Genomic DNA, 24,237 nt, shown 5'->3' on the forward strand with positions numbered 1-24,237 from the left:
ACACAACACAACATCCATTTATTACTGTTTTCTTTTAAATCCTCAGCTTGAACAAGATTTCATTTTAATTCGAAATCCAAAGCATATGGTGAAGAACTGTCTTTTTAAAAGTGACCAGAAGATGTCCTCATTCCCATTTTAAACTGATCTACACAATGAACCTTTCTCCTGTTACCTTCAACTTTTTATTTAGACCATTTTTCTTTTTATTCAGTATTTGGATCATTTAGCCAAGTTTGCCAAATGTGATCCATTCAATTTTGACTTACAATGGCTTTAATGCTTTCTACCTACTGCAGCTTTAAGTCAGACAAAACAAACTACCATAAAAGTCTTTATTTGCCGATTAACTATGTGTTGAAAGTTAACTAATTGTTCCTGCTCTAATTAAGTTGTTAACGATACTATTTTTAATTCAATTCAATGTTATAGTGTCAAATCATAACAGACATCATCTCAGGACACACTATTAGAGAAAATGTCTAGACCACACTCTATCATTTACAGAGACCCCTTCAATTCCCCCGAAGAGCAAGCATTTGCTGGGACAGTGGTGATGAAAACTTTCTTTTCCTCCAGCCGGCCCAGATCTACCTACTGTATGTCTGGCTATAGACTACAGCCGTCAGCAAGTTTTGTTTGTAATGAACATCAACAGAGGCCCTTAAAGTCTCTTAGGGTCATATGGTACTCGGTTGTTCTCCATACTGCAGTATACACTATATTATTCTGTTTTACTATATTAATACAGACAACACTAAGTATCAGGGACGTGCACAGACATTTTGGGCGGCAGGGGCTCATGGGGGAAAAAAGGCTTAATAGTTAATAAATAACTATTTATTTTAAATTTAAACAAAACGTTAAATATATTAACACAACTCTGACTACCTTACCAATTTTTCACATTTCCCATACCCAATTGTTTAATAGATTTAATAAAAACTCAACAAAATAATCAGCTCACACAGAGACTTTATAGTATTCACCAGGTTAACCACAAACAGCAAACTGCCACAATGTGCATGTTTTCTATGCTATTAGTTTCAAGTATATATGTAGAATAAGTCACTGCACCAAGGAGAGGAATATAGTTTTGTTTATTTTGAAAATGGCAATAAATCATTTTAAATGTATAAGTGTCATTGGAATAAATAACACTTCAAAAATTCTTTTTGAAAAATCAACAGAAAAATCTTCACACTACACTGAAAAGGCTGAGACCTGCACCAGTAATAAAAAAAACACTGTTATTATTAGATGAGGAGCCTACGATATAAATTATGACATTACTGTTTAATGCAGGACACTTTTTACATGTTGTGGTCAGTTTAGAGATTTTGGTCTATTTTGCTTCCATGTCTTCTTTTACTCTTACTAATGGAAACAAAACTTACAAAATACACATTTTAGATGGTATTTGTTTAGGCTGCATCTGTAGATTTCTTCTAAATGAATCTACATATTTAAACCTAACTTTTAAGGGGAAAAAAATCTCTTAACTCATGTGGTAACATGATTAAGTTATTTTGTTTATCCTGTTCAGTGCAGTGCCTTGTCATATGAATGCAAATTAGCGCATTTTAATAGTTAACGCCTAATTTGCATATCAATGTGGCGATTGTGATGACGTTATTAGACACAGATTTTACTGTAGCTGTTCACCTGGAGTGTCTCCATTAAGTCCAGTACATTAGCCTGTAGGGCCATGCTGCCTCAGCTAAACCTTAGCTAACTTACTACACAAGCTAGTAGCTCACGCATGTTAGCAAGACACAAGTTAACTATACTTGTTTTGTCTTTCGGCTAATTAGCTGTAAACTTGAGGAACTGGCTGCTTAGATTTTTGTTCATCACCACTCACCTCCACACAAGCCAAGAACAACTTTCTCTGGGGTAGGAGCTGGAAGGGACTGCTGCCAACCTGTGTGTGTGTGTGTGTGTGTGTGTGTGTGTGTGTGTGGGGGTTTCTGTGTTGAACTGTGTCCCTGCTGCTGACCTAAGCTCCTTTTCACACTCCGCTCTGTTTTAATTTTTCTCTAACACTCCCTGTATAAACACAGTTTGGGCTTTCTTTTCTTAAGCTGGGGCCCGTTCCAGGAAGGAGGTTTAACGAACTCTGAGTCTAACCCTGCACTCTGAGTTGATTTACCCTGAGATGGGAAACTGAGTTTTCAACCGCAACCACAAACAAACTGGTCGGCGGAAATAGTGATGCGCACATCGAGTTAAAAAAGCAACACAGCGGCTGCTGCAAAAGAGAGAGAACTTGCGTGGGAGAAAAAAAAAGTAAGTTCCAATATAGTGGATTAATATCGTATTTATTCATAAGTATAATATTACTGGTGAAATGGTATTGAACCTATAATCTATTTCATTTAGGTGCAATCCTGCGGGCGAAAAAGTCCTAGGCCTTCTAATCCCATTCTGAGGCTGCAGCACCATCATCAACAGAATTATAATTCATAATCTTTTTTTTCCAAAGGGTTTACATCATTCACCTGCAATCCTGTGGAACTCCTTTTTAATGGCCCTTACTGGTTTGTGTCCAGGGAACACTACAAAAACGTTTAAAACACGTTTCCAAGCGATTGAGTTGCACTCTTCGGCACTTTGCTACAGTGGTTTTACTAATATACTCCGCATCACCAATGTTGTAAAGAAAACTGCCGTTTTCAAAAAAACGTAATGTGACACAAAGAATGTGCTGGGATGTAGAGCACGATGGGTGACGTTAGTGATATGAGAACCAATAAGCTTATGTAGGCTACATAACTGATAGACTGCAAACTCAAATAGGTAGGTTAGTATCTGGATATGAAAATATGCAAAAGCGCTGAGTACTGGTGCTATGATAGGGCTGAGTGCAGACTGCGATATTCCCACTGCTGATGCTATGACTGTTTGAAATGATCCTGATGCCAATATATGTAATGTAGCGAGGAGTTGGAACGTGAATGCTGAGTCGGAGATTCAATGTCATCTTTGATTTCTTCCAGTAACTAATATTGCGTGGCTGCTTAATCTGTAACGCTTAATGATTTCGTGTTCACTCAACTGAAAAAGTGTGATCTTTTCAGCTCGTCTCCTTGGCCTATGTCTCCACCAGGAGGCTTAATGAGAAGAAACCCACATCCTGGTTTACACCTGCTTTTATAAGAGGCGGAGACATTTTCACTGCAAGATGGAAGCGCGCTTTCACAGGCGGTTTTTGTACATACCGCGGAATCCATAATTAGGCGCACTTTACGCTTCTCCTCCCATCTCTTTATGGGAAACTCCCACTTTCCCCTTCACCCGCCCATGAATGCATATGCATGACACAAAAAAGCAAAATTTGTCATTTTTCAGTCCCAGCGACAGGCAGTCTGCGCTTTTACCTCAGTGCGGCCTGTTTGTACGTAGGCTACCTCGCCATGCTTTTTCGCGCACGTTGCGAAACAAATACGCCTGAAGTTGGCGCAAAAGCGTTCGGACATCTGGCCCCCAGAGTTTTCACTAAACCTGCTTTCTGAAACGGACCCCAGGGAAACCACGAACACGCGCACGCGCACACACACACACACACACACACACACACACACACACACACACACACACACACAGCTCCACATGGTTAAGTGACTTGGTACAGCAGCCATGAAAATATTTGGTTTCCTGCTTCTCTGAGAGCAGCTAGCTATAGACCCACAGAGCTGGCACATCAAACACACACATGCACATGCACGCACACACACACACACACCACACACACACAGTCCTTTCGTCTTGTACGGTGGTTACGTGCCACACCGCAACCACCACTCAGAACTTTCTCCTCTTTTTCCAGCCTTAGCTTCCAGTTGGATCCAGCAGCACATACCCTCCTCTCCCCTTCAGATGTTCCAGCAATAAAAAAAAAAGTCTCTTGTGAAGCTTTCTGTAAGGGATTGGCAAAAACATGTGGAGAGCAAAAGAAGTGGAACGCAGAGGCCCGTAATGCAATTTTAGATAGATAGATAGATAGATATATAGATAGATAGATAGATATATAGATAGATAGATAGATAGATAGATAGCACTTTATTGTGCGTGTACACGGAAATTTGTCTTGCAATACAAGCTCCAACAATCACAACACAACAACCTGGAACAAATGAGTGTATATATATATTTGTTCTTTCTGCAGTCTGGGACCCTATGGCGCCTCCCGGAGGACAGGACTTGGTATTCCCCATGCAGCACATGGGAACAGCCCTAGGAGATTTTGTCAGCCAGTCTGACGGTGTGCAATACGTTGCTTTCAGTGAAGACGTTCTCCACTGAACGTCCCACCAATTTGGAACAAATCCTCAGGAGCCGTAGAATCCTGGCCTGAGGGCCCCCCAAACCACACTGCGCCTCCATACTGCAGGATGCTTTCAATTGTCGACACAAAGAAAAGAAACAGGATTTCGCTGCTCGCTCCGAATTACCTAAGTCTCCTTAAAAAGTAGATTCTCTGCTGTACTTTGCTACAGATATAGTCTAGATGATAGGTCCAGGAAAGGTCACTGTCCATGTGCACTGCAAGGTATTTGATGGATGAATTTTGTTTTATGGTTTGATTGTGAATGGTTATTGGTGTAATGTGGAAGTCATGAGAGGTGCCGAAGATAATCTCCTCAGTTTTCTGTGTATTGAGGATGAGGGCATTTAAATCACACCACTTAGCCAGATTATTCAGCGTTTCCACATAGAGGTCGGCTCCCTCCCCCGTCCTTCATCAGAGCTACCAGTGCAGTATCATCAGAAAATCTGGTGATATGGTGGTTGGGTGCAGAGGTAACGCAGTCGTTGGTATAGAGAGTGAAGAGCAGAGGAGAGCTAACACATCGCTGTGGGGCACCACAGCTGGTTGTGACCATGGGGGCATAGGTGTAATTGACCCTGACCAGCTGTTGCCTGTTATTAAGGAAGGAATAGTACCAGTGAATGAGATATGGGTTCGTACCCATTTGAACCATTTTAGATAACAATATGTCCGTTTTTAGTGTATTGAATGCAGAGAAGTCGATGAACAGTACCCTGGCATAAGGCTTTATTTTCCGAGTCCATGTGTTTTGAGACCAGATGCATGAGAGTGCCAACAGCATCCTCCGTGCTGCACTGTTGCCTGTATGCAAACTGGAACGGATCTAGTATGTCCTGTACAGACTGAGAGAGTACATAGGATATGATTTTTTCCAATGACTTCATTAATACAGATGTTAATGCCACAGGTCTGAAGTCATTGCACTCCCTGGGGCATGATTTCTTTGCAGGAGGATGATGTGCGATGTCTTCCAGGACATGGGGACAGTGTGTGTATCCATGGACTGTTGGAAGATGGGTTGCCACACTGGGGCTAGCTCCTTGCTGTACGTTTTTAAGGGTAGAGGCACTGATGTTGTCCGGGCCGGTGGCCTTACGTGAAATAAACTGACGAAAGACGATTTCCACCTGACCGACTGTAATTGTCACTCTATCCTCAGAGCCCACATGTCTTTGGTTACATAGGTTTTATTATTGGGATACACCTTTACTGTTTTTGTGGGTATGGAAACTTTTGGAAACTATTGGCTAACGTCTAACGTTTCAGATTTTTATTAGCTTTCTACATTTATTTAACTGCATTGATATGCAGATATCTCTTTAAAGATGTTGTCTCTCAATTTAAACTTCATTATCGCGACTCAAGTGGCTAATCAGACCCGGGGTACGAGAAAGGAATTCTTGGCCCGGAATAGTGGCTGTTGCCGCCAGACACTAAATCATCGTCAGACCGATAGCCAATAGGGTTCCAAGATTGGTTGAGAATGAAGTAAACAGTAAAGTTATGGGCTGTAACACCAATACAGTGAGCTGATAGAATCTAAAACGCTGTGGAGAGGAACTGCAGAGCTGGTGATAATTCTCCATGAGTTATATGTCTATGTTATGCATAACTATGAGTGACTCCTTGCACATACACACAGTCATCTGATCCATTGTTAATATGTCTGTTGAATACAGCAGCTTTAATCAAGTCAGCAAAATTTAAAAAAAGTATTAAGATATTCTCATTGTTGTAGTTTTTTTCTTAACTTTGATTTGAGTCTGATGCAATCCTCTTACTTTTTCCAGACTTGTTTGTTGAAAAATAGACTCTATTCCTGAAAATCCAGAGCAGGTTCCAAGTTCTTTGACATTTTTGAATAAAATACTTTAAAAGCCTCCCTTTCCATCTTTTGAGCCGTACAAGAACAATGCAAAAGTGTCACCAAACAGTCCAATATCACAAATATCTCCTTTAATATTGCAATTATTTGCCCTGAAAACTAAAATCATGACAGAATATATTCTAAATTCTACTTGTGTCCTAGGTTAAGACTTGTGTGTAATATTCCTGCTCATGTTCAGCAGCCAGCTGTACATGTCTGTGTGTTTTCTGCAGCCGTGCTGTTAGAATACTGATGTTGCACTTCAGCCAGAGGTTATGTTGGGATGTGGATGGATGATGGCTGATGCTGCAGTCAAAAGCCTCCTTTGTCTCGCAGCCTCAGACCTAGCCCAGCGTCATTTTCCTAATGGCTTCTCCTGGAAGCCAGAGTGTGTGGGTGACGTAACAAGTGAAATTAAATGTCTCGCCAAAACAGATGTTGGACAGAGGCTGGCTGGCTGGCTGGCTGGCTGGCTGGCTGGCTGGCTGGCTGGCTGGCTGGCTGGTGTGTGTGTGTGTGTGTGTGTGTGTGTGTGTGTGTGTGTGTGTGTGTGTGTGTGTGTGTGCGTGTGTGCGTGTGTGTGTGTGCGCATGCGTGTGTGTGCGCGCATGCATGCATAAAGAGGAGAGAATATTTGGTGTGAGGCGTACTTCTGAACTCTTCCTCCTAAGGTGTGCATTGGCGTAGATTTTGGCGGGGGTTGCAGGGTATATGCCCCTGTGTATGTGTGTGTGTGTGTGTGTGTTGCGAGGAGATGCATCGTAGAGAGAGAGATCGACAAATGTTCATCTCCTGATCTGATATTTTGAGTTATTTCATTCAATAAATTTGTTAGACAGGGAAGTTGTGTGCTATCAGGAATATATAGGCTATATTTAATAATTAATTAAAAAACATGCATCCAGAAAAAAGTGCACTTTCTCATGAGGAAGAAAAAGGGCAGGTGCTCAAGCCCCATTTGATGTCTATGTGTGCACGTGCCTGCTAACTATCATGACTTAATCACAGTATATATTATTCTGGTGTACACTGTTGACATGCTATTGATTATACATCATTTTGGCTTGCCACTATCTCATATATAGCTAATTTATCTTCTACTAGTTGTATATACCTATTTCATTTAATTATTCTTAATTTGTGTTGCAATACCTGAATTTCGTCACTTCTGAACACTAGGCTTATCTTTATTTTAGTTCATATCATAACCCTGCTCACAAACTCACCTGTACCTGGGTCATCTGTTTGCCAATATCCGTGTTCCTTCTAATCCTACAGGGAAAGTGTACTGCTTCACAGGAGTATGAACCATAAGCTATTTAGGTTTTGTGTTAAATATTCTCTCCGTGAACCATCACCTTATCGTGGTGGAGAGGTTTGTGTGTCTCTGTGAACCTGAGGGCTGTGTTGTCTGGAGCTTTGTGCTCCTGGTAGGGTCTCCCAAGGCAAAGTGGTCTCAGGTGAGGGGCCAGACAAAGAATGGTTCAAAAACCCCAATGAAAAAGCTAAGCAGAGATGGAGTGACCCTGCCCGGAGGAAGCCCGGGGCCCCCGTCTGGAGCCAGGCCCAGACGGTGGGCTCGTCGGCGAGCGCCTGGTGGCCGGGTTTGCCACGGAGCCCGGCCGGGCACAGCCCGAACAAGCTACGTGGCAACTCCCTCTCCATTCCATGGGCCCACCACCTGTGGGAGGAACCGTTGGGGTCGGGTGCGATGCCACATGGGTGGCAGTGAAGGTCAGGGGCCTCGACGGACCAGACCCGGGCAGCAGACGCTGGCTCTGGGGACGTGGAACGTCACCTCTCTGTGGGGGAAGGAGCCGGAACTGGTGCGGGAGGTGGAGCGCTACCGGTTAGATCTGGTGGGGCTTACCTCTACGCACAGTCTCGGTTCTGGAACCATACTCCTGGATAGGGGTTGGACTCTTTTCTTCTCCGGAGTTGCCCAGGGTGTGAGGCGCCGGGCGGGTGTGGGGATACTCACAAGCCCCCGGCTGAGCGCCGCTGTGTTGGAGTTTACCCCGGTGGACGAGAGGGTCGCCTCCCTACGCTTGCGGGTTGTGGGGGGGAAAACTCTGACTGTTGTTTGTGCATATGCACCAAACAGGAGTTCGGAGTATTCGGCCTTCTTGGAGACCTTGACTGGAGTCCTGCATGGGGCTCCAGTGGGGGACTCCATTGTTCTGCTGGGGGACTTCAACGCACACGTGGGCAATGATGGAGACACCTGGAGAGGCGTGATTGGGAGGAACGGCCTCCCTGATCTAAACCAGAGTGGTTGTTTGTTGTTGGACTTCTGTGCTAGTCATGGATTGTCTATAACGAACACCATGTTCGAACATAGGGATGCTCATAAGTGTACCTGGTACCAGAGCACCCTAGGCCGAAGGTCAATGATCGATTTCATAATCGTTTCATCTGATCTGAGGCCGTATGTTTTGGACACTCGGGTGAAGAGAGGGGCAGAGCTGTCAACCGATCACCATCTGGTGGTGAGTTGGGTCAGAGGGTGGGGAAGACTCTGGACAGACCTGGTAAGCCCAAACGTGTAGTGCGGGTAAATTGGGAACGTCTGGAGGAGGCCCCTGTCCAACAGACTTTCAACTCACACCTCCGGGCGGAGCTTTTCGTGCATCCCTGTGGAGGCTGGGGGCATTGAACCCGAGTGGACAATGTTCAAAGTTTCCATTGCTGAAGCTGCAGCGAGGAGCTGTGGTCTTAGGGTCTTAGGTGCCTCAAGGGGCGGTAACCCCACGAACACCGTGGTGGACAACGGTGGTCAGGGAAGCCGTCCGACTGAAGAAGGAGTCTTTCCGGGATATGTTATCCCGGAGGACTCGGAGGCAGTGCAGGGTACCGGCGGGCCCGAAGGGGCTGCAGCCTCTGCCGTGAAAGAGGCAAAGCAGCGGGTGTGGGAGAAGTTTGGAGAAGACATGGAGAAGGACTTTCGGTCGGCACCAAAGTGCTTCTGGAAAACTGTTCGCCACCTCAGGAGGGGGAAGCGGGGAACCATCCAAGCTGTGTACAGTAAGGATGGGACACTGTTGACCTCAACTGAGGAGGTAATAGGGCGGTGGAAGGAGCACTTTGAGGAACTCCTGAATCCGACTAATACGCCCTCTATGTTAGAGGCAGAGCTGGAGGATAATGGGGGATTGTCGTCGATTTCCCAGGCGGAAGTCACTGATGTAGTCAAACAACTACACAGTGGCAAAGCCCCGGGGATTGATGAGATCCGTCCAGAAATGCTCAAGGCTCTGGGTGTGGAGGGGCTGTCCTGGTTGACACGCCTTTTCAACATTGCGTGGAAGTCTGGGACGGTGCCAAAGGAGTGGCAGACTGGGGTGGTGGTTCCCCTTTTTAAAAAGGGGACCAGAGGGTGTGTGCCAATTATAGGGGTATCACACTTCTCAGCCTCCCTGGTAAAGTCTACTCCAAGGTGCTGGAAAGGAGGGTTCGCCAATAGTCGAACCTCGGGTTGAGGAGGAACAATGCGGATTCCGTCCTGGTCGTGGAACAACGGACCAGCTCTTCACTCTCGCAAGGATCCTGGAGGGAGCCTGGGAGTATGCCCAACCGGGTCTACATGTGTTTTGTGGATTTGGAGAAGGCGTATGACCGGGTCCCCGGGAGATACTGTGGGAGGTGCTGCGGGAGTATGGGGTGAGGGGTCTCTTCTCAGGGCCATCCAATCTCTGTACAACCAAAGCGAGAGCTGTGTCCGGTTCTCGGTAGTAAGTCGGACTCTTTTCAGGTGAGGGTTGGCCTCCGCCAGGGCTGCGCTTTGTCACCAATCCTGTTTGTAGTATTTATGGACAGGATATCGAGGCGTAGTCGGGGTGGGGAGGGGTTGCAGTTTGGTGGGCTGGGGATCTCATCGCTGCTCTTTGCAGATGATGTGGTCCTGATGGCATCATCGGCCTGCGACCTTCAGCACTCACTGGATCGGGTTCGCAACCGAGTGTGAAGCGGTTGGGATGAGGATCAGCACCTCTAAATCTGAGGCCATGGTTCTCAGCAGGAAACCGATGGAATGCCTTCTCCAGGTAGGGAATGAGTCCTTACCCCAAGTGAAGGAGTTCAAGTACCTTGGGGTTGTGTTCGCGAGTGAGGGACAATGGAGCGGGAGATTGGTCGGAGAATCGGGCGCAGCGGGTGCGGTATTGCATTCAATCTATCGCACCGTTGTGGCGAAAAGAGAGCTTAGCCAGAAGGCAAAGCTCTCGATCTACCGGTCAGTTTTCGTTCCTACCCTCACCTATGGTCATGAAGGCTGGGTCATGACCGAAAGAACGAGATCCAGGGTACAAGCGGCTGAAATGGGTTTCCTCAGGAGGGTGGCTGGCGTCTCCCTTAGAGATAGGGTGAGAAGCTCAGTCATCCGTGAGGAGCTCGGAGTAGAGCCGCTGCTCCTTTGCGTCGAAAGGAGCCAGTTGAGGTGGTTCGGGCATCTGGTAAGGATGCCCCCTGGGCGCCTCCCTAGGGAGGTGTTCCAGGCACGTCCAGCTGGGAGGAGGCCTCGGGGAAGACCCAGGACTAGGTGGAGGGATTATATCTCCAACCTGGCCTGGGAACGCCTCGGGATCCCCCAGTCGGAGCTGGTTAATGTTGCTCGGGAAAGGGAAGTTTGGGGTCCCCTGCTGGAGCTGCTCCCCCCGCGACCCGACACCGGATAAGCGGACGAAGATGGATGGATGGATGGATGGTTAAATATTGTGCAGTTTTTATGAATTACTCATTGTTTTGACAAAGTAAATGAAGGCCTTTTAAAAACCTGCAAGTCTCAGCTCTGGTAAATTTAATTGTACTGGATTTTGTTAGGTTACTGGACATGATCAGGGTTTTAGTTTGTTCCAAATACGAACATGGCTTTAATAATCTGTATCTTATTGCTATGAAAAACTTCAATTATTTAAAGGAACACGCCGACTTATTGGGACTTTTTCTTATTCCCCGTATCCCCCAGAGTTAGATAAGTCCATACATCCCCTTCTCATCTCTGTGCGTGTCGTAACTCTGTCTGGTGCACCCACCGCTAGCCTAGCTTAGCACAGATCCTGGAGGTAACCGGCTCCATCTAGCCTACTGCTCCAAATAAGTGACAAAATAACGGCAACATTTTCCTATTTACATGTTGTGATTTGTATAGTTACAGCATGTACAAATAACAAGGTCACATGAGACACAGCCATCTTCTAACCGTATACATACTGGGAACTATATTCTCAGAAGGCGAAGCACTGCTACTTGGGCGGAGTGATTAGCGCAACACCTGAAAAGCACCGTTGTTACTCTCTGCTCCTCACCACGGGGCTTCTCAGGTGCTGCGAGCAAATCACTCCACCCAAGTAGCAGAAGTAGCAGTGCTTCTTCTGAGAATATAGTTCAAAAATGTACGTTATGTTACAAAGGGTACATGATAGGGTCACCTGGGTATGACTTATCATGTTCAACGAGTAAAATAATTTCCTGGGTGACTGGATTTAGCTTAGCTTTTTTTTTTTTTTTATCCAGTACTGGAGGAAGTGCTAAGCTGCAGCCATAGATGAAGACTATCATGAAGGCCAGAGCTTGTATAAGAAAAGAGTACAGAGCCATCTTCCTCTGTCTGGCTGTGGCTGTTTTAATCCTTGTGCTACGTAACATGGAGGTCCTGGAGGTGAGAACTTGGTTTTAGAATCACTTGAAGGGTTGGTCCTGTTTGAGAGTTTCCACTGACCCTGACGTGCATCGGGGGTTCTGCACCTTCCAGCCACTGTCCCCTGAGGAAGCTCTGGAGGAACGCTGGGTTGTGCTTTTGGTTGATGAGAAGTGGGAAAATGTATTTCTTTTGTTGCAATTTTCTTTATTTTATATATACAAAACCTACAAAATGTATGTCAAATCCAACTGGAATAATCATATGAAATGGGGAGTATTTGTCTTAAAAGTACGTATATACTGTATATTAGTCTTTAAAGGAACACGCCGACTTATTGGGAATTTAGCTTATTCACCATAACCCCCAGAGTTAGACAAGTCGATACATACCCTTCTCATCTCCGTGCGTGCTGTAACTCTGTCTGACGGCTCCAACGGCATCAGGCCAGCACAGAACATGCAGGTGAATGGTTCCAGTAATCCTACTGCTCCGAATAAGTGACAAAATAACACCAACATGTTCCTATTTAGATGTTGTGATTTATAGAGTCACAGCGTGTACAAAAAACAACGTAACATGAGACACAGCCGTGTTCTAACTGTAAACAAACCGGGAACTATATTCTCAGGCGGAAGAATATAGTACTTGGGCGGAGTGATATGCTCGCAGCAAGCCTGTCTGAGAATATAGTTCCCGGTTTGTTTACTGTTAGAAGACGGCTGTGTCTCATGTTACGTTGTTTTGTGTACACACTGTGACTCTACAAACCACAACATGTTAATAGGAACATGTTGGCGTTATTTTGTCACAATTGGGAGCAGTAGGCTAGTTGGAACCAGTTACCTGCAGGATCTGTGCTGGGCTAAGCTAATGCTGGAGCCATCAGACAGCGTTACAGCACGCACGGAGATGAGAAGGGTATGTATGGACTTGTCTTACTCTGGGGGTTACGGTGAATAAGCTAAATTCCCAATAAGTCGGCGTGTTCCTTTAAAGCAACACTACAGAACTTTTAGTAACTTAAAATGTTTCCAAAATCATTTCAGTGGTTCATCAACTCGTAACAGGGTGAACGGCACTTCAGCATTCGCTTTGCGGCCCTCTATCGGCTATCACCGCACTATGCAACTTTGCCAGATCGGGTAGCGGATCTGTAGTTCAAATGAGACATAATTCGACAATTCCGCCTCCAACCTGTTGGGGGACCGAAGGGGGAAAAGTTCTCTAGTGTTGCTTTAAAGTTGAACTTAATGTGAAGGGTACTCACTGTTAATCACGTGTGGTTTCTGTAACAGGAATAAAAACTGTCGACAAAACAGATAGTTCAAACTAAACCGTTGAATGATTATGTATTTATATTCAGGGGTTTTATACAACAAATAAATGCGATTTGTCACAGGTCACATTTTCTGTGGTCACACAGAATGTTAATAAATGCTCAACAAGGAGCACCACAAACCCTTTAATCATTATGTTTTCTATTTGACACTGCATCCATTGATTATTAATGATAAATGACATGATTAATACACTTCCCTGAACTCTGACACCCTCATACTGTATCATTGCACTTGGTTGACTGTATAAAGTACACCTCATGGATGACAGATGTGGAACTTTCTATCAGCAGCACACAGCAAAGATCTTTCACTTGATTGATGGAGGTTTGCACCCTGACTTCTAACAAGTATTATCGTTGATACGTATTTCTTTTTTTTCTTTTCTTTTTAACATACGTATTTCCTTTTTTCATTTCCAGGTAAAATTTGTGATGTCGACCCAGTGTCCTCTGTTGCTGTACACTCAGGCTATGCTCAGATAAAACAGACTAAAGTAACTAAGTACTTCTAAAATATGGACTAGTGGCCCATACATACCCATTACCTAATCATACCTAATACATAATCCATAACCAACACACAGCCTACAGAGTTACAACTCAAACATAACTCAGATAAAATACAGTAACTGCCCGGTAAAATAGATGAATTTTGACTTCTTATTGAACTTCTGCTGTGTCAGCAATGCTTCATGTTTTGGGCCTGAACAGCCTGTTGGGACATTTAATGTGAAACTGGGCTTTACAACAACAAAAACTTCATTTTACTAACATAAAAATATGATTGGCAAAGACACATACTAACAATGATTAATGCAATCATCAAAGTTCTAAGATTACCATGGTAACACAACTACTGCAGCCAGAAGGACACCTAATGTTAATGTTGTAATGTAATGTATAACCCGGCTGGCATGGAGGTTATAAATTTAACATAAAAAAAAATCAATTACTTGATCTTCATATGCCAATAATACATAATCATAACACTACACAATAGCTCCATTTGTTTGGCTCCTCTTGTGGTGTGTCAGGATCCTGGATGGAAGTCTCCTGCTGCAGGAACTGGTCCCAGTCTGGCCTGTCAACTGGTAACTCTGTCTGGAAGTGGTTCCAGAACCTGGAGACCGACAGGACACATTCAAGTTTAGAACATTTACAATGAATCAAAGCAGTGGTGTAGTCTAATGTATTGTAGTGGGTATACTGTACTGTATTGTATGTATTGGCCAGAATCTGGCTTTGGGGGAGGGGGGGATATCATAGTGGGGGGTCTGGGTGTCCTCCCCCAGGGACGTTTTGACAACTTCATTTCCTGTATTCAGATAGACTTTTATGCACCAATTTACGGTGGAAATATCTTATTTAGCCTATGTGAAGAAGAAAAACACAGATGACCATTCAAAATATATCAAAAATATGAAATCCTGAAGCTTTCTTAGTGGATATACCTGCATATACCTGCGTATCACGTAGACTACACCACTGAATCAAAGCACCACTAAACATTGTGTTGAAAATACTAAAATACTGATGCATGGACTGAACACAGTATACTTTGTTTCTGTATTCTGAATGCTTACATTTCATCACAACCCAACCCTGCACAAAAATAATGAAGGCTGCTCCTGCTGTGATCACAAACAAATGCCTGCGGTTGTTTCCTGTTTCCTTTGACTGAATCGTGATGTTTTTGGTATATATGAGATAAAGTGTGTGTACTTGTGGTGGTAAATATCCGGGTCTCGGCTTATGCGGTTCTGGAAGCCGATGTACAGATCATCCCAGAGACGACCGTGCAGCACCACGTATCTCATCACCCCAATCCTGTTTTTAACCTTTAAGGAGGAAACCAAGAAACATCACATTACTGCTACGGCAAAGCATCATCTTTTAAAAAATGGAGAATCTGAGGATATATAATGTAAAAGCATTACTTTTTGTAACTATGCTCATCATTAATAGGTGCTGGTGGTTTTATGAAAAACTTGTCACAAGATGCCTTGTCTAGTCTGCTTTGACATTGTCAGCCATAAGTTTTTTGCATGCATGTAATTTGTCTTGTGTGTTTCTAATAGGATCTATCAACCATTTTTAACAACTGTAAGATCTAACATAACAGATAACAGATTGATTCTAGGATCTGTTAGCTCTCTTGTTCCTTTAGTATCTTCTAAGACATGATTTTAGGTAGTAGAGTTCAAAAAGCTCTACTATGCGGTTGTGTGTTGTTTGCCTGGTGATCTCCAGTAACTCACCTCTATGTAGGAGTGCTCTCTGTCAGGTCTCTTGGTGGGGAACGACAGGTCCAAAAAGTCCACCAAGTAGTCATAGCCATCAGTTAGGGTTTCAAATTCTTCATCTGTCTCGATCACCTGGAATATACATATTAGGACATTTGCATTTCATCAAACAGACATTCACTTTGAAGAAGCAACAGAAAGAAGACAGGCTCAGCCAATAGAAGCAGTTTTCAGTTCCAAATAAGCTCACCACCCACAGACTTTTGAAAGAAAGCAGGCGGAGAGAGAGAACCACTCAAAGGTGGAAGGAAAGAAAAGGTGAATTTTAAAATCTCCACGTTGCATGATACAACCTCCACATCCCTCCATGTCCCTGATAGTGCTAGAATGAAAAGATTGCAGAATGGTGTTAACACATTCATGGACTCCAAAGGATGACTCTATATAACTGTAGTGATCCTCACACATTTCCTCTATTTTATCTCCACATACCTGCAGAACTAATGGCATTCCCATCAGCCTCAGCTGTATTTGATGTTTACTATTGATTAGCTAATGTTAGCGTGCTAATGTAACACACACACAAAATGTATGGTGTTGTTTGTTTTTATTTCAGGAGTGTTATTGCTATAAGAGAAATATTCTAATGAGCATTAATGGTGAATTATTGCCTCCTGGTAAGACTACAACGCTTCTTTATAATACAGACATGGATGCATACAACATTTGAGTGTTGCCAGCAGGAAGCAGTGTGGCGCTTTTTTGTTTTTCGTCTTAAATAAATCATAGGCCTATTGGATAAAATATATGCTTTAGTTTATGCCACACATATTCATTCATTTAAATGTTGTTAATCCTCTTTTTTTCTCACAAAACACATGCATGTCCTGCTGTCTCTGGGAGGAGAGACTTTGCTCCGTTACGCATACATTTAGACTGGCTCCCATTGGCCGTTACTATCAAGCTATACATACAGCGTTGGAAAGGGAATTTGATTGGCTAAATGATCATGACTGACGTGTTGATAGCCAATGACAGCTCATTCCAACATGGCTGCTCAGAGACTGACATGACGCAGTTTATTGACATTCCACACCTGGTGCTTGCTGGATGGCAGGGGCTGTTCTGGGAAGAAAACTAAACAGTAAAAGGTTGGGATAGTTTAGCTAATTGTGTAGGCAGCAACTTAACGAAAATAAACATATCCATTCTGTGCAAGAAGAAGAGAAAATATTTTTTTTAGACGAAACGAGTTCGGCAAACAAAGTTAGCAATGGCCTCTAACGTTACAGGACGAAGTTAGCCGACAGTTAGCAATGACCTCTACAGGACCAAGTTAGCAGACAGTTAGCAATGGCCTCTACAGGACTAAGTTAGCAGACAGTTAGCAATGGCCTCTACAGGACTAAGTTAGCAGACAGTTAGCAATGGCCTCTAACGTTACAGGACGAAGTTATAGCCGACAGTAAGCAATGGCCTCTACAGGACCAAGTTAGCAGACAGTTAACAATGGTCTCTACAGGACGATATTCAGAACTTGGATTATTTTTTATTAAAAACCCGTTAGTTTCTTTTGTTTGATGGACACTAATGGACTACAGGAATATAAACAAGCCAGCAATGGACCCAGATTCAGCGTTCAGGACCAGCTCACAGGTAGGGAATCGTCATGATTTCTCATCTCTTTTCGTTCCATGAGCACTAATATTGTGAACAATGCTGTGGTGCTTATGATTTCAGTAAAATGAACTGAACGATTGAATTGAGAAGAATCTAACTGATCTAACGATGTGTAGCATGTCCATATTGACAAATTTTGAACTTTTGTGGTAAAATGCTTAATAACTTAACCGCCCGCGACCCAGTGGATATGAACAGGTTAAAATAAAATTGGTAGGTTTAAACAGACTGCACACTGATTATTATTAATTTTTGTATAATCATTTTAATAGCAGAAAGTAGAGGGGACAGGAAATGAGGGAAGGAAAGACATGCAATGCTCATTGGCTGGGATTGAACTGTTACAGCAGGCCAGGACTCGTAAGTACTGTAGAACCAAGCACCAGAGTGTTCCACCAAAGTTCAGACCACACCTTAGTTTGTTGCAGTGCTCAGCAGAGTTTAAATGCAAAGGAAGAGCCCAGCCCCAGTCTGTGACACATGTTTTAAAAGAACAGAGAGGATCTTGCTTGTCCAGCATATTTACCCGCACAACAAGGTTGTAGTTTTTAAAGCCTGCCCAGGTGTAATAAAACTGGATCCAGCTTTGATGTTTAAATATCTCACAGCTGATGGCGCTGTTAAGTTCATCCACATACATGTCGAAATCCCAACTGTCCTTGTAGATTTTTGCACCAGCTGGAGGATTGGTGATGGCGTCACTAGTGTAGTTAAGGAAAACATTTACATGCAAACTCAGAACTTATAGGTCGTCGTATGTGCAGTTCGTACTCAACATTCAGAACATCAATATAGCAGCAGATATTTGCAATGTAAAGATCTAGTAAGTAATATTAGTGTCCTGAGCAAAGAATAAAGTCACACTGCCTCTGTGTGTGTTGCAATCCAAACTACTCTTCTTCTCTGTTCTTTATTGGCCGTGGAAAAACATCTGTGTTTCTCTTGTTGTGGAATGGTCTGTGATAGTCTTGTGGAGGCAAACCCAGCCCGCTGGTTTTTCAGTATTTGGAGTACAGCCTCTTATTTAAATAGGGGTGGGAATCACCAGAGGCCTCACGATACGATATTATCCCGATACTTATGTCACGATACGATATTATTGCGATTTTAAAGATATTGCAATAGTCTGCGATATATTGCAATATATTACCTTTTTTTAAACTTCAGATTTTTCCCAATTTCAAATGATGTCCCGAAAGGACAATTTTGTCAACATCTGTTGTATCTAAAAATATAAATTTTTCGGTTTGTTCATCACACTTGAGTTTTATTGGTGCAAAATGTGATTGTCAAGCAGACAAACTGACCAACACATATATCATAAAAGATCGATACTTGGCGTCTGTGTATCGATACAGTATTGCCACGAAAAACATCGCAATACTATGCTGTATCGATTTTTTCCCACACCCCTATATTTAAATGTATAACAATTTGGATGATTTCTATAGTTTGGCCACCATTCCTCTTGATAATAATAACAATGTACTCGCCAAGTTAATAGTTTTTTTTGCTAAGCTCAGCACACCTTATTTACTGTTGCTACCTCTGTCCAGCTTTCTGTTCTCACGTGGCACTTACGGGGTTTACAGTGATATCAGTGGCAGATTTACCACTCAAAATGCGTAGTCATTTTTCAAATAATGCATTAATTTGCGAGTGTGGTAGAAAAAAGCTTCTCATTTCTAGCTGGCAAATGTCAATTTTGCTCTTTGCTATACCCAGTGGAACTGATGGCCAAAACTCATAGTACGTGTCCACCATGAAGCGTCATGTTCCTGCTTCCCATTCAGTTCTATAGGAGCAGGGCCCGTGCAATGCTGGTAGCGTCGCGGGGACTTTGGAGAAGAGGGGCGTCCATTCGCCCGTTCCTCATTTACATAAAGTTGAATGCAGGCTACTTTATGCAAGAGAGAAGCGTCCAGCTCGACTCGCCACCTCTCAAAAACTCACAGAAATGGTTTAAACCAGGGGTGGCGAACCTGTGGCTCTTGAGCCACATGCGGCTCTTTGCCTGCTCCTTTGAGGCTCTTACTGTGTGGCTGGGGGCTGTGTTATTGGTAGATTTTTTTTTTTTACTTTTTGAAACATTTCAGATAAGTTTTTTTTTTTTAAAACTTTTGAATGATGCATTTGCCAATTATTTTAAATAAAAAATAATGCAGCAGTTTTTTTTATGGACAGATTCTGCAACCTGAGGAAAAAACTCATTTTACTGCTGATTGTTTGAAAGCCCCTCTAGTGACAAATGAGTGAAAGAGTGGCCACAACAGAGTACAACCAGACCTAAAAAGGATTGTGGATAACAAAGACTGTCAGGTTTCCCACTGAGTCAATCTAAGTAAGAAAAAAAAAAACTATGAAAACTGCTATGTATTATGACTTTCATTAGATCTGGAAGTCACTGTTGCTGTTGTAATATGGACGTGCATGTGTTGTGTGGCTTTTTTGCTATGGTGCGTGTTTTTTTGTGGCTCTTTATGCTGAACTGGTTGGCCACCCCTGGTTTAAACTGACCGTTGTCGATCTAAAATGAAGACGCATTCGGCAGCTGCAGATTATTTCCCGCATAAAATGTTTTCAGAAACACATTTCGGTGAACTTTTTTCGTAAAATCAGAAAGTTTTCCAAACGAGCATCCGTTATGGTCTGTTTTGAAACTCCGGGAGCAGACGGCCCCACATGAAGCGTTCGTCCAATCGGGTGCAGCCATCTGGGCTGTCGAAGGGTGGATCCTGTTTTCTTTGCTTGTCAGTGGTGTTGAGTGAGGAGAAACCGATAAAGCCCACTAGTGTACAAAGCTGGGAAGCGAGGCGATCCCTGCTGACAAAAAAACTCCACAGTGGAGACAATCCATCAACGGTCTGTTTGAACACTGCCTTGTGCTAACAAGGATGTTTAATGTTAATTATTAATGTAATAACTAAGTAAACAGTCTTTTTGGGGCGGCATCTAGCTCACCCAGTAAGAGCATTCGCCCCATGTAGGCTGAGTCCTGCAGCGGCGCAGGATTCGAATCCGACCTGCTGCCCATTGCTGCGTGTCATCCCCCATCTCTCTCCCCCTTTCATCTCTATCCACTTTGAAATAAAGGGAAAAGTCCCAAAGAATAATCTTAAAAAAAAAAAAAGAAGTCTTTTCCGGACATTTGTTGCACAGTGCTTGAGATAGACCTTTAACAATTATTAAATAATTGTCTAACCACAATTATTTTACACAACAACAATTAAAGCATTAGAGCATCTTTTTTTTAAATGAGATTGGTCACACTATTGTTTGGATCCATCAAACGCGTTTCCAATACCAGCGTAGCATCCCCTAACAGCAACGTTAGCTAGCCTATGATACTATTGATTCCTACCAGAGGACACACCACCCACAGTTGCAAGTCTAGCCGGCTTTGGAACGTTTAAAAATCCACCAAAGCACCTTTACATGTGTTTAAGTAATGTAGTTAGTCTGTCTGTGGTGTTTAATCCACTATGGTGCTTTGTTTAATTAGTAACATTACCGTAAATGACAACACTCCAGCGGAGATGGCCGACCTTCATTAACGTTATGATAACGTAGATCCACGGGGATTTGTGCTATTTCGCATCTGTAGATAACAATTTGTTTGCGTTGCCACGTGGTGTCTTATTGCAAGAACGTGCCATACTATCGCTACAACAATAGTCTAGACGGATTTCAGAAAAAAGGCCTTCTATAAGAAGTGAGGAGCATTTATGGGTACAAGTCGGGAACCGGCCTACTTTACATATTTCAAGGGTGCTGAGTCCAAAAAAAATGGTACCCAAGGGAAATTTTGAGTTTTTGACCTTCTAATTTGCATATCAAAATGGCCGCCAAATTGCCTATCTTGTTGTCGTTGGACCATTTTCCCCTAGTTTTTTTGTAAGTAGGCAATCAAAGATGAGGAAATTAAGTTTCTAGATCAATAGTCAAGGGTCAGAGCAAGGATATAGTGGAGGCTCACTGCCTTTTTTATGTATATACATGCAAATGTACAACTTCTAAGGTGGAATTAAGCATTATGTGTCATTTTTAAGGCGAGACACTATAGATGTGTTCACATATTAGATGGGGAAAAAAATTACAGAGGGATTTATGGATATCTACTTTTGTTATCCTGTAAATCAGAATATACTGTCAATAGCCTTAAAAAAACGATTTTTGCCATGTTTTTCGGAATACAATGTTATAAATCAGGCTAGGAATAATATATTTACAAATCCCTCTGTAATTGTCTTCATAATATAACTAGGTACAAGACTGGGAAGTTTGGTGTATAAAGGTGCTACTGAAGTGGAGATTTTGTTCTTGGAGTATGAGAGAAAAGTCATTTTGAGAAAACGGGCTTTAAAGATTTTTATAGCAAAATTCCACTAATTTCTAATGAAATCTATGAATTACAGACACATATCCCTTCAAGTCCAAGTAAAATCCATGTATCACACTGTTTAACATCCAAAACTCATTATTGCTTCATCCATCACTGATCATAACATCCAAAACAACACATCAACATGGCCTTCAACTGAAGACCATTACATCACAAACTTCAAAGTGACAGAAAACAACCATTACACAGCCTGGTTCCCCCAAGTTAGTTTACAGTCTACATATCCATGCCAGTGCCATATGTAGGGCCCTCCTCCATCTCCTGCTGATGTATTTTCACTATTCTGGCTGTGCTTACACTTTTACTGCTCTGCTTTCCACTGGTGGAATGGACACTATTGGCTTTTGAGATCCTAACCATGTCATCATCCTTTATTGCATTAACAGTCTGTGCTCTGAAGCCACAATTTCATCCACCAGCTGGGTCAGACAGAGATGCACTTCCTCCTCCACTGGGAAAAACTATCTTCACTACGAAATTTACACCTTGGAAAAAATAGCCTACTAGGAGAGGGAACAGCAGCTCTACTGACAGCTAACTATGTATCTGCCTGCCACAGCCTGAGGGACTCACAACCACTTAGGATCCCAAAATTACAGATTTGTTTAGTATTTTATAGTAATTATAGTAGAATAGTATATATGTGACACCTACATATTTAATATATGACATGTATGCTATGAATTTCTGTAAACTGCTTGGAGAGAGGGAGAGAGAGAGAGTCAGCCTGATTACCTCCGCTGTCTGAAAACTCCTATTTAGACATTGACGTACTATGTGAAGGTATTTCATCATCTGCTGTCTCAGTGTGTAATCCCCTGTTTTCGTCTTCTCTGAGGAGATTTTCGACCGTTTGACGCATTTATTTTGACATTCTGAACTACCACGGAAATGTCAGAGCACGTCACCATTCTAAGCGAATCACGTTGTCAGGAATTGTCATCAGCCAATGAGATTGCGCATTTAGAGTTAAATCCCCCCTTTTACTTTCACGATTGGTTGCTGATAAAAAGGAAATGACCATATTTGGATCCGACAGCGTTGTAGAGGAGAGAGTCATGTGTTGGCCTTAAAAAATGACACAAATAATGCTTAATTTCACCTTAAAAGTTGGTATTTTGCATATATACATAAAAAAGGCAGTGAGCCTCCACTATATCCTTGCTCTGACCCTTGACTATTGATCTAGAAACTTAATTTCCTCATCTTTGATTGCCTACTTACAAAAAAACTAGGGGAAAATGGTCCAACGACTGAGCAAGATAGGCAATTTGGCGGCCATTTTGATATGCAAATTAGAAGGTCAAAAACTCACAATTTTGCTTGGGTACCAGTTTTTTTGGATTCAGCACCCTTGAAATATGTAAAGTAGGCCAGTTCCCGACTTGTACCCATAAATGCTCCTCACTTTCACTTTTTGGGTACATCCCGTCTAGACTACAACGTCACACGCTTGTTAAAAAAAGAAAGAAAAAAGGTTGGGTTTAGGAAAAGAACATTGGGAAAGGCTTTAGTAACACAAAAACACGACGGTGACCAATGTCACACGTTTAGGAAAACCATAAACGGTTGGACATTGGGGAAGGCTTAAAAAAGAAAATTAACACAAAAAAAACGGTTGACACAATTTTCTTTGAGTTAGGCTAGCCGATACCGATTTTTGCCGATTCCGATTTCTTTTTCTTTTCTTTCTTTCTTTTTTCTAACCACTTTACAGCACACACAAATATTTATTTTCTATTTTTTCTTTAATAGAACATTTTGCACAGAACATAGAAAAATGTTTGAACAGAAAATGGATCACTATAAAATAGAACTATATAAATGACTCCTGGTGTGGGAAATCCAAACATGCATCTAAAGTGCAATGTTAGAACCATTTTCTTCTTTTCACCAAAAAAACCAAAAAAAACCAAAATGTGATTTGGGTTTTTGGTGTCGTCTCTCCACGCCCTACTTTTTCCTTGCAGGTGTTGCATATTGCAAACTTGTTATCTTCTGCACACACGCTGAAGAATTTCCAAACCACTGACATGTTGCAGGTTATATTCACGAGGTTCCCGACATGTGGGAGAATAGCGCGGACACGCGCTTCACACCGCGAGCGGGTACGCGCCACACACGGCGGGAAAGTTGAGAGAAAGGAAAAAGAGAGCGTGTGTGCGTGCGTCCTTGAGAACTGTAACTCGTATAACTTATGTTGTCAGTTGATTGTAGCGTTGACCGGCATGAAATCGGCATACGTCGGACTGACCTGCCGGTCATGGCCGAGCACGTGAAAACCGGCCAGTCTATCGGTGCATCTCAAATTTACATTTTTAGTTTGTTTGAAAAAGTAATAAATAATTTAAAAAAAAAGTATTATTTCACTAAAAGAGACAATTATATTGTTAATCACAATTATTTCTGAAACAATTAATTGCAAATAGCAAAATGTTGAATTGTTACAGGCCTAGCTTGAGGTGTTGCCAACCTGTTAGTGGGGTCTCTCAGAGCGAGGCCGAGGTCCAGAACACTTCCTGGTTTGGGCGTCCATGTCTTGATGTTTGGTGCGAGCTTATTGATGAGTGCATTGAGGTTCTCTGCACTGTTCTTAATATTTGTATCCCTGATGTATCTACTCACACACGCACACACACACACACACACACACACACACACACACACACACACACACAGGACCCAAAAATAGCACTTAGCCAGGTTTGCGCATGTAGTTACTGTTTAACAGTTAC

The 24,237-nt window shown here is 42.7% G+C and overlaps 2 protein-coding genes across 2 annotated transcripts in view; both read right to left on the bottom strand.

Annotated features, from left to right (window-relative positions):
* LOC114549845 (NXPE family member 3) overlaps positions 1 to 24,237 on the bottom strand; it is a 70,271-nt gene that overhangs the window by 43,196 nt on the left and 2,838 nt on the right. The window lies entirely within an intron of this gene.
* Positions 13,156 to 24,237, bottom strand: part of cmah (cytidine monophospho-N-acetylneuraminic acid hydroxylase) — a 30,532-nt gene continuing 19,450 nt past the window's right edge. The window contains exons 10-14 of the mRNA XM_028570138.1: positions 23,976 to 24,119; positions 17,627 to 17,801; positions 15,436 to 15,552; positions 14,900 to 15,015; positions 13,156 to 14,297 (exon numbers count right to left, since the gene is read on the bottom strand). Coding sequence (XP_028425939.1) covers positions 14,159 to 14,297; positions 14,900 to 15,015; positions 15,436 to 15,552; positions 17,627 to 17,801; positions 23,976 to 24,119 — 691 coding nt within the window. The 3' untranslated portion in view covers positions 13,156 to 14,158. The remainder of the gene's footprint in view (positions 14,298 to 14,899; positions 15,016 to 15,435; positions 15,553 to 17,626; positions 17,802 to 23,975; positions 24,120 to 24,237) is intronic.

This window comes from Perca flavescens, chromosome 23 (assembly GCF_004354835.1).
Source record: "Perca flavescens isolate YP-PL-M2 chromosome 23, PFLA_1.0, whole genome shotgun sequence".
Taxonomy (NCBI): domain Eukaryota; kingdom Metazoa; phylum Chordata; class Actinopteri; order Perciformes; family Percidae; genus Perca; species Perca flavescens.